We start from the raw sequence: 14,936 nt of genomic DNA, 5'->3' as shown, positions 1-14,936 counted from the left end.
TCCTTCAGCCATTTCTCGCAAAGTTGCTTACGACCCTGAGCAAGAACAGGACGGCAGAGCTCCAACGACTCGTACTTGTTCAGTTTACCCTGGTCGAGCAAAATTCCGAAATATTGCAACAGCGGCGGCGAGTTGGTTCCCGGCTGTGCTGGAACCTGCTGAAACTTTTGAATCGTCTGTGGTGTACGCAAAATTCCTTTCGGAGCGATTGCAGCGACCTTGGCTGCTTCAGCATACTGACCGTTCTGGAACATGTGATTGAACTTGCGGACAAACAAATCTTCAGCTCCAGACAAGTTGTTACGAACGGCCATACGCAGCGCTAAATCTGGATTCTGCAGCACGCTGTTAATGTAGGGAATGATCTGCTCTTCGTCGACCGTCACCGACAGAACCTGACCCTTGCGATTGACCCCAATAATGCCACCGCTCGATTCATGCGGCGCCGTCACGAAAATCGTGTCCGCCGAAATACGGTTCATGTAGATGCAAGTAGCCGTCTCGATATCGTACATGTGGATGTATCCGTACTTGGTGATGAGATAAATCACGTCGTACTTTGGGGACACCTGCATAGCGACCGGAAAATCACTTCCCGCTTCCGGTGGGAAAAACACGTCCACCGCTTTCTTGGTAAAAGCCGTATTGCCAGTTGGGGGAGCGCCAACCTCGATGATGTGCAGTTTTGCAGTTGTCGCCGAGCGCACAGCAAAGCAAAACAGTGTCGAAGTTTCCTTGTTCTCCTCCATCTTGAAAGTTGCAAATGAAGCGGCATGGCCCTCAATAGCCTGTGAGACCTTACGCTCGACCGAGTACAGCTGCATTGCCCCAATTACACGGTTCTGTTGCGCAGAAATTCCTATGAAGAGAGAGAGATAACAAATCGTTTGTAAATTACCCTGGATATGTTTGTACATAATTGCATTTTGTTTTTCTGCTTACCAACTAAAAGAAGCCAAGCCTGCTTGGGATCGGTTCTATAGTTGATTATCTGGCACCCGTTCAGTGACGAATGACGGTCGAACATTTTGACCGGAGTCGAGTCTCCTTCCATAGACCAGTGATACACCGAAGTTTCCGTCACCAAAGACAACGTGTTCAGCGTAATCCATTTCCAGAATACGACTTCCTCCGTCATCGCGTGGGCCTTCATCTTGGACTTCATCTCAATGTTGAAGATTTGGAGAGTTTTTTGAGCTGAAATTCACAGAAATTTTAAAACGGATGATCGCAACACCACCACCGGGTCAATGTTTTGCCTACCTTTCAAGGCGATCACCTTGCTGGCCGGATTCATGATGGCAGAATCGGCACTAATCGGACGTCGTATCGGGTTTTGTGCATCGTTCATGTCGATGATGACAACCTGAGCCGTCTCTCCGACCCTTTCACGAACGCAGATAAACTTGTCCGATTCCATCGTCAAGTTCGTGAAGGAGATCGAGCTCGGGTTGATATTTATGTTGGTGAGCTGTTTACAAAATAATTAAAATAAGTTAAATAAAAATTTGTGATACGTGGTATTTGAGAAAATACAAATTCTTCTAAAATGCCCTTTTTCATTTTGAATTTTATGTTTTACCACATATTATACTTATCGAGAAATTAAAAAGAGAGATGTGAGCCGGTAACATGGAGTGAAACTTTCGTAGCTGTCATGGAAAACTTCACAGCATCTTGACAAAAAGTTTAACTCCATGTTGCACTTTTAATTTCTCGATATTGGATAATCGAGAAATTAAAAGTGCAACATGGAGTCAAATGTTCTGTCAAGCTTCTGTGAAGTATTCCATAACAGCTGGGAAAGATTCACTCCATGTTACCGGCTCACATCTCTCTTTTCAATTTCTCGATAGGATTGAATGTGTCCACGCCACGTGGATAAATTTAGTGAACTGACGTCATACGTATCGGGAAATCAAAAAGAGAGATGTGAGCCGATAAAGTGAAATAATCCAGAAATTAAAAAGAGAGATGTGAGCCGGTAACATGGAGTGAAACTTTCGCAGCTGTCATGGTAAACTTCACAGCAGCTTGACAGAAAGTTTAACTCCATGTTGCACTTTTAATTTCTCGATCGTTTTGCAGCTGGCATGACAAACATCACAGAAGCTTGACAGGGGACCATCCATAAACCACGTTGACACTTTTATAGAAATCTCAACCCCCCCCCCCCCCCCTCGTGGACAATTGTCCATACAAAAAAACTTTTTGTATGGAGCGTGGACAATCGCCATACCCCCTAGAGTGTCCACGTGGTTTGTGGATGGCCCCCAGATAATTTGACTCTATTCTACGCACGGGGATGCTTCGGCTGTCATCTGCATACAATGTCACTGAAGCCTAAAAAGTACCAAAGTTTTGATATCTAGTGTCAAAATTATGGGGAGTAACATGACAAAAAGGGCGCAAAATCAAAAGGACGAAAATATTTTTTTTCTTTATTTTTGTTTCGTTAGTTAAAATGAAATTAAATGTGTACCATTATCCGGGGCAAATCGAGACACATGGGGTGAATTGAGAAGTGATTTTAGCAATGTTTTTGCACAATATTTGAATATTTTTAAATTTGTTTCAGTAGAAATAGACACAAAACAACAAAATTAGTTTCTAAATTTGAACTTTTATGTCTAAAAACAGCTGTTTTGGCTTTCTTGTCGAAAATTTACCAACACATTCAAACCACGGGGTACCATAGAAGTTGGTTTGTTTGACTCAAAAACATGCTTTTTTGTAAAGCCCCACAACGTCCCTAACAATGGGCTATGCCCTGTTCGTGGACTCGCTCTTAAGGTTTCCCAACAACATGGTTGAGCTCAACCGCCTCAAATTGTAGATTTAAATTAACATTATGATGATCTGTAAGTTCATTGGCCAAATAAGAATTTGTGGAAGACATTTCAGAGGATTTGAAAAAGACACCTGCTGGGAAGCTTTGCCTGAGACCTGATGCTAAACATATATTGTTGTTGGCGGCATTTATGGTTTATTTTAATGAAAAGAATCAATATTAGCAGCTACAGGATTATTTTTCAAAAAATTAAATAAGCCTTATTATATCCGAATTCAATCCGAATTCTAAAACGGAATTTGTATACGACTTTAATTAGATTCAGTTTCAGAATTCGGATTGATTTGACTGGGTTGGACTTTTGTCGTCGTTGTCGTTTTCGTTTGCCGTCCGCTGCGCTGCGGTCCTGGCATGTTTATTATAATTTTCAACTAAAATAGCAGGTTTGATTTGATATATACCTATTTAGCATATAAATACTTATATTACGTCAAAATAAAAAAATGCAGTTCTGGACCTAACGAAACACCCTTCGAAATCGGGTAATCAAAAACAATCAACCAGTTAGCCGATTTAGTCGGGATTCGTCAGGAGTAAGATTTTTAGTCGTCCTAAGAAAAAAAAATCAAATTATTCGCTCTACAGCATTGCCTTGGCGTTCTCGATTGCGAGATTCCTACTCGAAACTAGGTGTCCGAAGGCTTGATTGTTGAGGCAATTGCAAACCTCTTTTTACACCTTAGCTTCCATCCACCCCGGGATTCGAACTGATTACCTTTGGATTGTTAGTCCAACTGCCTACCAGCGACTACACCGAGACAGGACCCAGGGAGACGACTCCTACACCTGGACTGAGCTAACGACCTAACCCTTTTTAGGTTAGTCCGGGCCAACATTTACTTCCCCTCCGACGGAAGGCGTGATCAGACAAATTACTTACCGTAAACCGGGGTGACTTTGATAGGATTTCAATTTGATTTTGAAATGTTTTCCATCAGGTAAGGTTATTCTCAAGATTGTTATTTTTTAAACATGTACTGGGGTAGGCCACACAAAGTCCATGCACTATTTTGGAAAAAAAAGTTTTTTCAATTGTGTTTAGAAAAAAAGTTACGTTAAAAATTCTTATTTTAAATTCCGGGGTGACATTGATAGCCATAGTTTTTCTTGTTAAAATCATATTTAAGATGTTCAAATTTTATTGGTACGTTAAATATATCATCACTAAAGTAGTTGATAAAGTTTTTAGAAAAAAAAACAATGTTTATATTTAGTTAACTAAGTTTAAATGCTTTTAACAAAATACATATAAATTTTAGGTAAAATTGTTAAAAAGTCGGAATTTTACCTGAAACTTGTTAAAACTAGTTTTGTTTATAAAATTATCGATTTATATTGCACTTTATACTGAATTCAATGCACGGTTTTCACATTTTAAATAAAATTAGTTCAACTGAAATTGCCTATAAATTTGATTTTTTTTTTCAAATTTTGTTTCAAAAACACACATTATTTATTATTTACAAACTTATTTAACATTCTCCTAATGGGAAATTGTCCAAAGAATCCGAAAATGCATTCCGTTTTCCGATTCGAAATCATGTTCATTGAGGAAATCATGACACTTTCAGAAGTTTAAAATAATGACTTTCATCAACATTTATTAAATTATAGTTAACTAACTATTCAAACTTCTCAAAATTTTATGAAAACTTCTTCTTGAGGTACTTTAAACACTTCTCTAACGCGGTCAGTATGATTCTAAACAATTCCGTTCGTATTTTAATTGTACTCTTCATTTTGCGGAAAAATCGCACACCTATCAAAGTCACCCCGTTTTACGGTACTTACTTTACTTTACTTTTATTGGCGCTACACCATTAGCTTGGCCTGCTGCACGATTCTCCGCCAACAAGCTCGGTCCATGGCTGCATGTCTCCAATTTCGCGGTGCACCCACACTTTCTAGATCGCTCTTCACTTGGTCCACCCACCTCGCACGTTACACCCCCTACGTCTTGTTCCAACCGGTTCCGACACAAACACCAACTTCGCAGGATTGATCTTCTGGTTCCGTTGGCTCAATTGCTCGGCCCACTGCAACCGTCCAGCCTTCGCGACCTTCCGGATGCTTGGTTCGTTGTAGAGTTGTGCAAGTTCGTGGTTCATTCTCCGCCGCCATCCGTCGTTCTCATATACGCCGCGATGGTCCTTAGCACTCGACGTTCGAAGACGCTTAGCGCTCGTATGTCCTCTTCGAGCATTGTCCACGTCTCGTGCCCGTAGAGGACGACCGGTCTTATAAGCGACTTGTAGATGGAACACTTCGTATGTAGGGAGAATTTCCGAGACCTTAGGCTCTTGCGGAGACCGAAATAAGCACGACTTCCAGCGATGATGCGTCTCCGAATTTCCGTGCTGTAGCTGTTGTCCGACGTCGCCAACGATCCGAGGTACACAAACTCCTCTTCCACCTCGAATTCGTCCCCGTCGATTGTAACGCTTGGTCCAATGCGAGCCCTAAGGGACTCGGATCCTCCTGCCAGCAGGTACTTTGTCTTCGCCACATTCACCCTTAGCCCAACCTTCTCTGCTTCCCGCTTCAAGCCGGTGTACGCATCCGCACCCGCCTTGAACGTTCTGCCAACAATGTCCATGTCGTCAGCGAAGCAGATGAATTGGTTGGACTTGCTGAAGATCGTGCCCCGCATATTGAAGCCCGCTCGTCTTATAACACCTTCCAGTACTACATTGAAACAGAGGCAAGAAATCCCATCGCCTTGCCGAAGCCCCCCGAGTGAAGGAAACGAGTCCGATTCCGCACCCGATATCTTCACATAGCACCGAGCCCCATCCATCGTCATCTTGATCAGTCTGATCACCTTCCCGGGAAAGCCGTTCTCGTCCATAATTTTCCATAGCTCTTCGCGATCGACTGAGTCGTACGCGGCTTTGAAGTCGATGAATAGGTGGTGCGTGGGAACTTGGTACTCGCGACACTTTTGGAGGATTTGTCGCACAGTAAAGATTTGGTCGGTTGTTGATCTCCCCATGACGAATCCGGCTTGATAACTTCCAACAAAACCTTCCGCTATTGGCGATAGGCGGCTGAAGAGGATCTGGGAGAACACTTTGTAGGCCGCGTTGAGGATTGTGATGGCACGGTAGTTCTCACAATCTAACTTGTCCCCCTTTTTGTAGATCGGGCATGTTACTCCCACTTTCCACTCCTCCGGTAGCTGTTCTGACTCCCAGATCCTGACTATCAGCCGGTGCAAATAGGACGCCAGTTTCTCCGGACCCATCTTGATGAGTTCAGCACCGAGACCATCCTTACCCGCTGCTTTGTTGTTCTTCAGTTTCTTGATGGCATCCTTAACTTCCCTCATCGTGAGAACTGGCTCATTTCCTTCTCCCGCTGCACCAATGAAGTCCTCTCTCCTGCCGCCTTGAGCACCTGCCTCTGCTTCTGCGCCGTTCAGGTGTTCATCGAAGTGCTGCTTCCACCTGTCGATCACCTCACGCTCGTTCGTCAAGATAGCTCCATTTTTATCCCGGCACATTTCGACTCGCGGCGTGAAGCCGTTGCGGGATCCGTTGAGCTTCTTGTAGAACTTGCGCGTTTCGTTCGAGCGATGCAGCTGCTCCATGTCCTCAAACTCCAACTCTTCCTGGTGGCGCACTTTTGCCCGGAAGAGCTGGTGGTGCTGCCTTCTGTCCATACGCCTCCTCGTAATCACGGAGATTGTACTGCAGCATTGCCCTCCGTGCTGCATTCTTCTCCTCCAAAATCGCTCGACACTCCTCGTCGAACCAATCGTTCCGTCGTTCTCGTTCCACAAATTCGATGGTGCTCCGCTGCGTTGGTGATGGCTGCCTTGACGCTCCTCCAGCAGTCCTCGAGGGGAGCTTCCAACAGCTCACCCTCCCCTGGCAACGCAGCCTCCAGCGAATGCGCGTACCGGAATGCGACTTCCGGTAACTTAAGCCGCTCCAGATCCAACCGCGGAGGGCGGTGGTACCGAACGCTTTTCGCCAGGGAAAGTCGTTGGCACATTTTCACCATCACCAGATAGTGGTCCGAGAGACGTTGGCGCCGCGATAGGTCCTGACGTCGATGATGCCGGAAAAGTGTCTACCGTCGATTACAACGTGGTCGATTTGTGATTCCGTTCAATGCGGTGATCTCCAGGTGTACTTGTCTCGGAGGTTATGTTGGAAGCAGGTGCTTCGTACGGCCATGTTTTTGGAGGTGGCGAAGTCGATCAGTCGCAGGCCGTTTTCGTTCGTGCGTACGTGGGCGCTGAACTTTCCTATCACCGGTCTGAATTCCTCCTCCTGGCCAACCTGAGCGTTAAAATCTCCAATAACGATTTTGACGTCATGTTTTGGGCAGCTATTGTACGTCCAGTTCAGCTGCTCGTAAAAAGCGTCCTTGTCGTCATCTTCGCTTCCTGAGTGCGGGCTATGCACGTTTATGATGCTGATGTTGAAGAAACGGCCCTTAACCCTCAACACGCACATTCGGTCGGTGAGCGGGGTCCACCCAATCAAGCGATCATGCATTTCACCCAGCACTATAAAGGCTGTCCCCAGCCTCTTTTTCTCGTCGCGGCTCTGGTAGATTGTACAGTCAATCCTTCTGTACTCTTGCACCTCCTCCGCACCTATCTCGTCTCGAAAAATGCCACCGGGACCGTCTGGGATCGAATCCAGGCCGACTGGGTGAGAGGCAATCACGCTTACCCCTACACCACGGTTCCCGGCATACATTAGACCGATTAGACCGATTAAATTGGGTTGACTCAGATTTTATTTTATTTACAGACTAAATCGGTTAAAGATCGGTTGTTTTTGTAACCGATTTCGACAACCGATTAACAGATTACACAGAAGTCCGATGGTAAAATCGCATGCAAAAGCATGCACATCACCATCGTCAAAATAAACACTTAATATTACACACTGCATGTAAAATTTTTGTAAACACAAAAAAAAAAGTTAAAACCGACGAGATTCAAACCCACCACCAACAGTAAGGACTGGCGCCTTAGCCCGCTAGGCCATCAGACCGTTGAAAAATGGAAATGATAAACGTATATATGAGCTTGACATTTCGGTCAAGTAGGTTTCCCATACTGATGGGCTACATATTTCAGGGTGTAATATTACACAGAATTTCATAAAATAATGCAAAATTTATTTTACACCCAGGCCTTTTACACGCAGCTGGATTACTGCTTTATTACAATTTTTTTTCCTTTATGTAGTTTGCATTAACAAAACTATACCTCATTACAATTCAATACAAATCAAGGCAATTTTACAATTATTGTTGCAAATTTTCATTCATACTCTCTAATATTCTTTTCTGTTGTGTTTTCTAGAAATTTTGTTCGGTGTCCCTCGACCACCTGCAAAGAATATTGCATTTTTTTCTTAATTTTTTGGCAGTTTACCTGTAAATATTATTATTATTATTTTTTTAAATTCAATTACAATATCATTAATTAAAAAATTACTCAATAATAACAGATGACAATTCATGGATGAACTAATTCATCGAAATTATAATTCTCTCTCACACGCTCTGATAATATGATATCTATTGTTAATCACATATGGGTCATTCCATCTCAACTGTGCACGAAAAAGGGTAAATTTGAAAATTACCCTCTCCGATCCTGCTCAAATTTGGCAGGTCTGTTGATACTATCAAAACATGCAAGAATCCCGAATTTCATCCAAATTGGACCACCACTCCATTTTGTACCTCCCCAAAAAATCTTTTTGGCGATTTTGGAGCGAACCTCCTAGTTTCAAACGGCGATAGCTCAGGAACCACACATCATAGAAGGTTGGTCTTAGACTCAATTTTACATAAGATTAACTTATCGACAAAAATGAATATGTTTCGTTCCAGAGATATCAAATTTTAAAGTTTTGTGTTTTCGAGATTACCACCTACATCAGCTTCATTCACCGCATCTGCTAGAAGCACACAGGCGGGCTGATCAATAACTGCTACCTGGTCATTTATTGAAATAATAATTCATTATAAATAATCTTTATCACATTGATCAAAAATTAACTGTATAACTGTAGGAAACTGGAGCTTAATCGCGAATGTTTATCTGCTCAAAAAAAAATAAGTGAATTTCTGTGCTAACCCACAGGACAGAGCAATAACGATACACAGTAAAGGGCAGAATTGGACTACGACGGAGCGAGCAAGAAAATGCAATTGATCTTGTAAGTAACACTGAACAAAAAGTGCACGATATGTTATTGAGTAAAAAATATAAATTAAAATGAATGAAATTTGTTGATACGTTGTATTCTAGTGAAGGACGATGACAAGAGGAGTAGGAAAAGGATTTCTGGAAAGTATAAAACTGAAAAATGTTAGAAAATTACAAAGTTTGATCTGCTGCGAAGCGGATAATTTCCCAAATTTAGTTGCGATGCTTTTGACACCGTCCGAACAACAATGTTTTTTTTCTTCTATCATTCTTGGATTCTTAGAACACAATACGGCTGCTGTCCACACGTATAAGGATTTTTTAATTAAATGTAACTTAACCAAAATCATCTTTCAATCAAATGGAGCTGGGTGTACCCCATTTGGCATAATGGACATTTGGCATAACGGGTTTTCAAGAAGGACGTTTGGCATAATGGACGTTTGGCACAATTGATCCGAGACATCAGGGACGTTTGGCATAATGGACGTTTGGCATAACTCGTTCAAAAACCATCAAGGACGTTTGGCAAATTGGACATTTGGCATAATGGACGTTTAGCATAACTCGTTCAAAAACCATCTAGGACGTTTGGCATAATGGACGTTAGGCATAATTATTACTAGATTTTATTTTTGTTTTATTTTATAAGTATTTCTCATTTTCACGAATGAAAATGTATTGTTTATTTACCTTTTTTATAGATCTTCAAGAGATTATTATTATTTTTTCGAAAAATTAGGCAACTTTATGTTTTTCCCCAATAGTAAATTGTTTCCTTTTTGAATAATCCACAATAAATCTTTATAATGAAATTTTGATATTTTTATTGAAAATTTAGTTTAAAGAAGGAAATATCTCTTGTTATCTAAACATTTTTCCCCTTTCAATATAATTAGCAATAATATTTTTTGAATAAAATTTTCCCTTCCCTTTCCCTATATGAAAACTAAAAGACGAAAAAACCTCTTCAAATCTTCGACAATTGAGCTGAAAAATGACGATAAAGAATTGTCACCGCGGTTCTAGCGATACATAGCGTACAAGGCACAAGGAAAGGAGTTTACAGCATCTGGATGGAACAGCACTTTCCCTCTCAATGGGACTGTGTTATAGATCTGGAAATGCTTAAGGTGAAGCCGTTGATCATTTTCGAAGAAAATTGATCATTACTATAAAATATTCTGTATTAAATTCAATTTACCGAATTTCAGCATCAAAAGGAATCAGCATGTGCCCATTGGAGCCTTCTGGAAGCCACTGAAAGAATTTTAGATCTAAATCGATTGTGCTTCAAAATTTATATAATTTTGTGGCACAGTCATTTACGTCCTAGTTGGCAATCATTGATTAATGACGATTTTCATAACTTTGCAAGTAATGGGATAATCGTTACCAAAAGGACTCAGCATGTGTAGGGCACTATTCTAAACAACTTGTTGAAGGAATTTTGTCAAAATATTGAAAGCGACGCAAAATTTATATATTTCAACGAAAAATCAGGACAATGATGGAAGTCTTCACGTTAATAACAGTAAAAATGGGTTACACGATACAATAGTTCTTGTAATCAGGATTCAGTGTCTTAATACTCAAACAGAAAAAAAATCTGACTGCGTTGAGTAAGATGGTAGTCCTACAGTATGTCCTATACAGTTCCACATTTTTCACCGGGAACTTATTATTTGTTTTTGCTGGCGGTTACAAATCTGGAGCAACATTTGAAATGGGCGGTACGACATTGCTCTTACGGCCTTTGATTACACGCATTTAAATGGGACGAAAGGCCGTAAGAGCAATGTCGTACCGCCCCTTTCAAATGTTGCTCCAGAAATGTTAACCTAAAAACCCTTCGTGTACGTACACGCAATACATGCGCACGTAGATAACTCTATTGATAATGTTTGTTGTTGTTGTTTTTTTTTCTTATTCCTTCCTGCATTATTAAGTTATTGTACACTCAAAATCAGAAGTACCCCTTAAAAGGGTTCTATCTACCCTTTATCTGTCAACACAAGGTAAACAAAACCCAATAACAAACGAACAGTGGATCGTGCCAGGAAAACCAAAACATAAACAATGTCAGTGTCAGTGGAGTGAGAGAGTCAGAGATAACGATTTTGACAACCGCACTACACTCAAACCCCGTTGGTTTGACACCAACTGTTGTCAAACGAACGGGGTCACTTTTTAGTTTGACACCCTTCTTACACGGAGTTCACACACACTACTAAACGTTTGTTTTGATAGTGTGCGTGAGCGCCGTGTAAAAAGTGACAGTTCGTCACTTTTTAGTTTGACTTTGACCAACCAACGGGGTACAAACTAAAAAAGTGTCAAACGAAAAAGTGACCAACCACCGGGGGTTGAGTGTACTACACACTCAATTGCGAGTACCTTAGGTAGAAAGCCATGAACAAAACCCTTATTGAGGGTTACATTCTTCCGCCCTTTTTTCAAGTTCAGTTTTTTACTTGTGGCGCCTTCCAATCTTTATCGTTTCTTAGATGTAGAACCTTCATTAAATTTTGAACAACCTTCCCGAAGACACCATATTTTTTGGATTTTTTGCTGAAAAGTCATTAGCTTCCGAAAAGGACGACACCACTGACGTTCTACGCATAATTGTCCCATGCACTCAGCCAAAACACTTCATACCAGCCATAAGGATGCCATATAGATTTTTTCCATACGCTAACCATATAGATTTTATAGGATCAATAAATGGATTTCTTTCCATAAGGTAACCTTATAGATGTAATATATATGATCAATTGTTGCTTTCATAAGTAAACCTTATGAAATTTAAATATGAGAAGCTTGCAGCATTTGGTACTTGTAAAACATTTAATGATTTTTGCTTTTGTTATTGGAAATGTAAACATTGAATTTGCTTAAAATTTTTACAATTTATTTCAATCAAATCATAATAACATTCCAAACTCCTATTCCGGTGAAGTTTTCTACTTACGGGAACGCTCGCCACGACTTTCTTAGGACTACATTTTTTTCTCCTCCTGCCATACTCCCTTCTTCCAATAAACTCCCAACCTTCGTCGGTTTTGCGGCCGTTTCCAAGATGCTCAGGCAACCGACCGTTGCCGCTGCCGTGGTTATGTTCTCGTGCACTTTCTTAGCGATGCTGGGCCAATATCGGCGGTGCTCTCTACGGCGTTCTCAACGACTGACTGATTCCGGGAGAAAGGGGGTGATCTCGCGAGTGGGTTAAGGAGCTTGTTCGTCCTGTGGTGCTTCCGGTGACTGAGAAGAAATAAAAAAGGACGGTTATTTCGAGTTATAGAATAATTTGATTGAACTTACCGGTTTGACAACCTTCATTTCCGCACTCCGTTCTTGACTCCGCTGTGGCTCTTTTCGGTCGATACTGGTACCGGCGTCCGTGGGTACCTACTCAGGTTCTGCCGCTCGGGCGTGACCAGATCGTCACATCCTTCTGCAGCTTCCGGTCGCTTCGGGCCACCGACTTGCGCTGCTGACTTGTTGGCTAAGCGTCAATTTAACGGACGCGTTCAACTTTGCGAGATGATGTGCTCCGTGATAATACATTTACTGTTTATATAGTTAACCATATGACTTTTTCACATAAACAACATTAATGAATGTCATAAGTGAACCTTATAAATTTAATGAAATCGATCATAAGCCATAAGTTACGCATATGAAATGGAAAAATGAGGATATTGTTGGTGTCTATAAGGTTAGCCATATGAATTTAAATAGATATTTTGGCTGAGTGTGTCATTTTTGGTCGATTCTGACCTTTTGTCATTTTTAGGTTTAGTTTGACGTTTACTTTTCGAAAAACACATACAATTTAGTACTTTGTTCGGAAACTCATTGAAAACAACATCAAGTCTGTTTGTCCCATCGTTGAACTTCTACGCATAATTGTCCCACCAAGTATTTTCTATCACGAAATCTTTAGATATACGAAGTATTGTGTCTTGTTTACCTGTTATTTATCAAGAGGATAACTAATAAGAGCAATAAACTGCTAACTGGGATGATTAGGGACGTATAAGGTGAATAGGGACCCACGGGACAATTATGCGTAGAAACACAAAAAACGATCGAAAAATTTCAATCGCGTTTTTCTCAGTTGCACTTTTTTGAACATGGGACAATTATGCGTAGAACGGCAGTCCACAAGTAAAAAACAGAAACAGTTGCTTTTCTCCATACATGTTGACGACTTCTCCAATACAAACTTCAAGTGATTAGAGGGAGGGGTTTCCGTGGTCAGAATGAGCTCAAATTTGGAATTTTGCCTAGTGCAGAGGCGTCGCGTCCACCTGTTCAACCTGTTCATAGGACAGGTGATCATTTTGTTTTCTTTTTGAAGAAAGAATTAAAATTTGTTCATCAAAATAATTGAACGAACATGCCAACTCTTCTTGGAATAATGAAACAGCCAAGCGCATTCGTATCATAGAGCGTCAATGAAAATCTAACGCGCACGCCGCCAACCTGTTCGGATTTCTCCATGCACGAGTTCCCATACAAAGCATCCAAAAATACACAGAAAGCCCTCCCTATTTGTACACGCTGGACGGTATGAATGTGGTAGTTCAGGCTGTGCATAAAAGCTTTTGCACAGTCGACATAAAAGCGCGCGAGCTGAGACACGAGCAGGGAGAGAGCAAAATATGGAGCTTTCTCTCTCTCTGTGAACTTTGCTTGGGAGGATTTTCAATGCGCGTCAGATTTTCTTTGAGAGCTCTATGGATACGAATGCGCTTGGCTGTTTCATGATGCCCAGACGATTTGGCGTGTTCGCTCAAATATTTTGTAAAACTTTTTTAATTGTTATAAATAGTAGAACGGCATATTGCTTCCAAAAAGCGTTTTTAACTGAAATAAAGTAATAAATACCTCTGTTAAAAGTGAGCAAGCAAGTTCGTCGACAGTTTTGCAAAATAATTTGAAGAAAATAGAAGAAAATCTTTGACCTACCAAGCATACAATATTTTTTTTACATGTTACAAAAACAAAAATCAAAACAAAGCTAAAATAAGCTGTTGTAATAAAGTCTACCTGGTTTGAATTCTTGAGTTTTGATCGTTTAAAAATTCTTCGGAAAATTTTATAAAGTTATATTTTTATTTTATTTTATGGATTTATATTGAGATATGAGATGCAGTAAAATAACAAAAAAATCTCAGATTTTTTATACTTTACTATGACAATTAATTTTTTATTTGTGACTATCAATTCAAAATTTGTTATATGCTTAAAAGCACATTTTGAAAATCAATGCAAAAATAAACGTTAAAAGTCCAATCGATTGCACGAGTTTTTGTTAAATGAAAAAAATAATTTTCATCGATATTAATTTTTTCCCTTCTAGTCTTTTTAGGGAAAATTTGAAGAGAAACGTAATATACATTTTTTATGGCCTAATTGTTTTGGTCAGGAAACTAGAGCACGTGATTTCAGGATTAGAATGGTCAACATACGGAATGTTTGCTTAGTGAGATTTGAAAATAATGAATAATTTTTGCTCTAATCTAATCCAATGGAACATAATGAAGTCATTCTAAAGAAAACTCCAGGGAAAAACTTGTGGTTGGATTACGCCTCAAGTTTTGATTTAGTTTTTTATTAACAAAACAAGCTAATTATAGAAAACTACAATTTAAATAGCATTTCAATTTTACACTTCTTAAAGAATGATCATTGCTGTAATTTAAAAAAGTTACTATTTCAATTAAAATCATGTGATTAACAATTCTCACAACAATATTGCTAACATCATCTAATTTCTCTTTATTATGAATAAAAGATATTTTTAAAATATAATTGAGCTAAAAAACTTGAAAATTACTGAAAAGATTGTTTGAACAGGTAAACATTTTGGCCACGCGTCGCCTCTGGCCTAGTGAT

The 14,936-nt window shown here is 40.2% G+C and overlaps 1 protein-coding gene across 1 annotated transcript in view; it reads right to left on the bottom strand.

Moving 5' to 3' along the window:
- LOC6047964 (clathrin heavy chain) overlaps nucleotides 1-14,936 on the bottom strand; it is a 28,404-nt gene that overhangs the window by 12,034 nt on the left and 1,434 nt on the right. Inside the window, 3 exon segments of the mRNA XM_038265268.1 lie at nucleotides 2-859; nucleotides 943-1,197; nucleotides 1,264-1,471. Of these exon segments, the coding sequence (XP_038121196.1) occupies nucleotides 2-859; nucleotides 943-1,197; nucleotides 1,264-1,471 (1,321 nt within the window).

Source organism: Culex quinquefasciatus, chromosome 3 (assembly GCF_015732765.1).
Source record: "Culex quinquefasciatus strain JHB chromosome 3, VPISU_Cqui_1.0_pri_paternal, whole genome shotgun sequence".
Classification (NCBI taxonomy): domain Eukaryota; kingdom Metazoa; phylum Arthropoda; class Insecta; order Diptera; family Culicidae; genus Culex; species Culex quinquefasciatus.
This window is presented reverse-complemented; position numbering and strand designations above follow the sequence as displayed.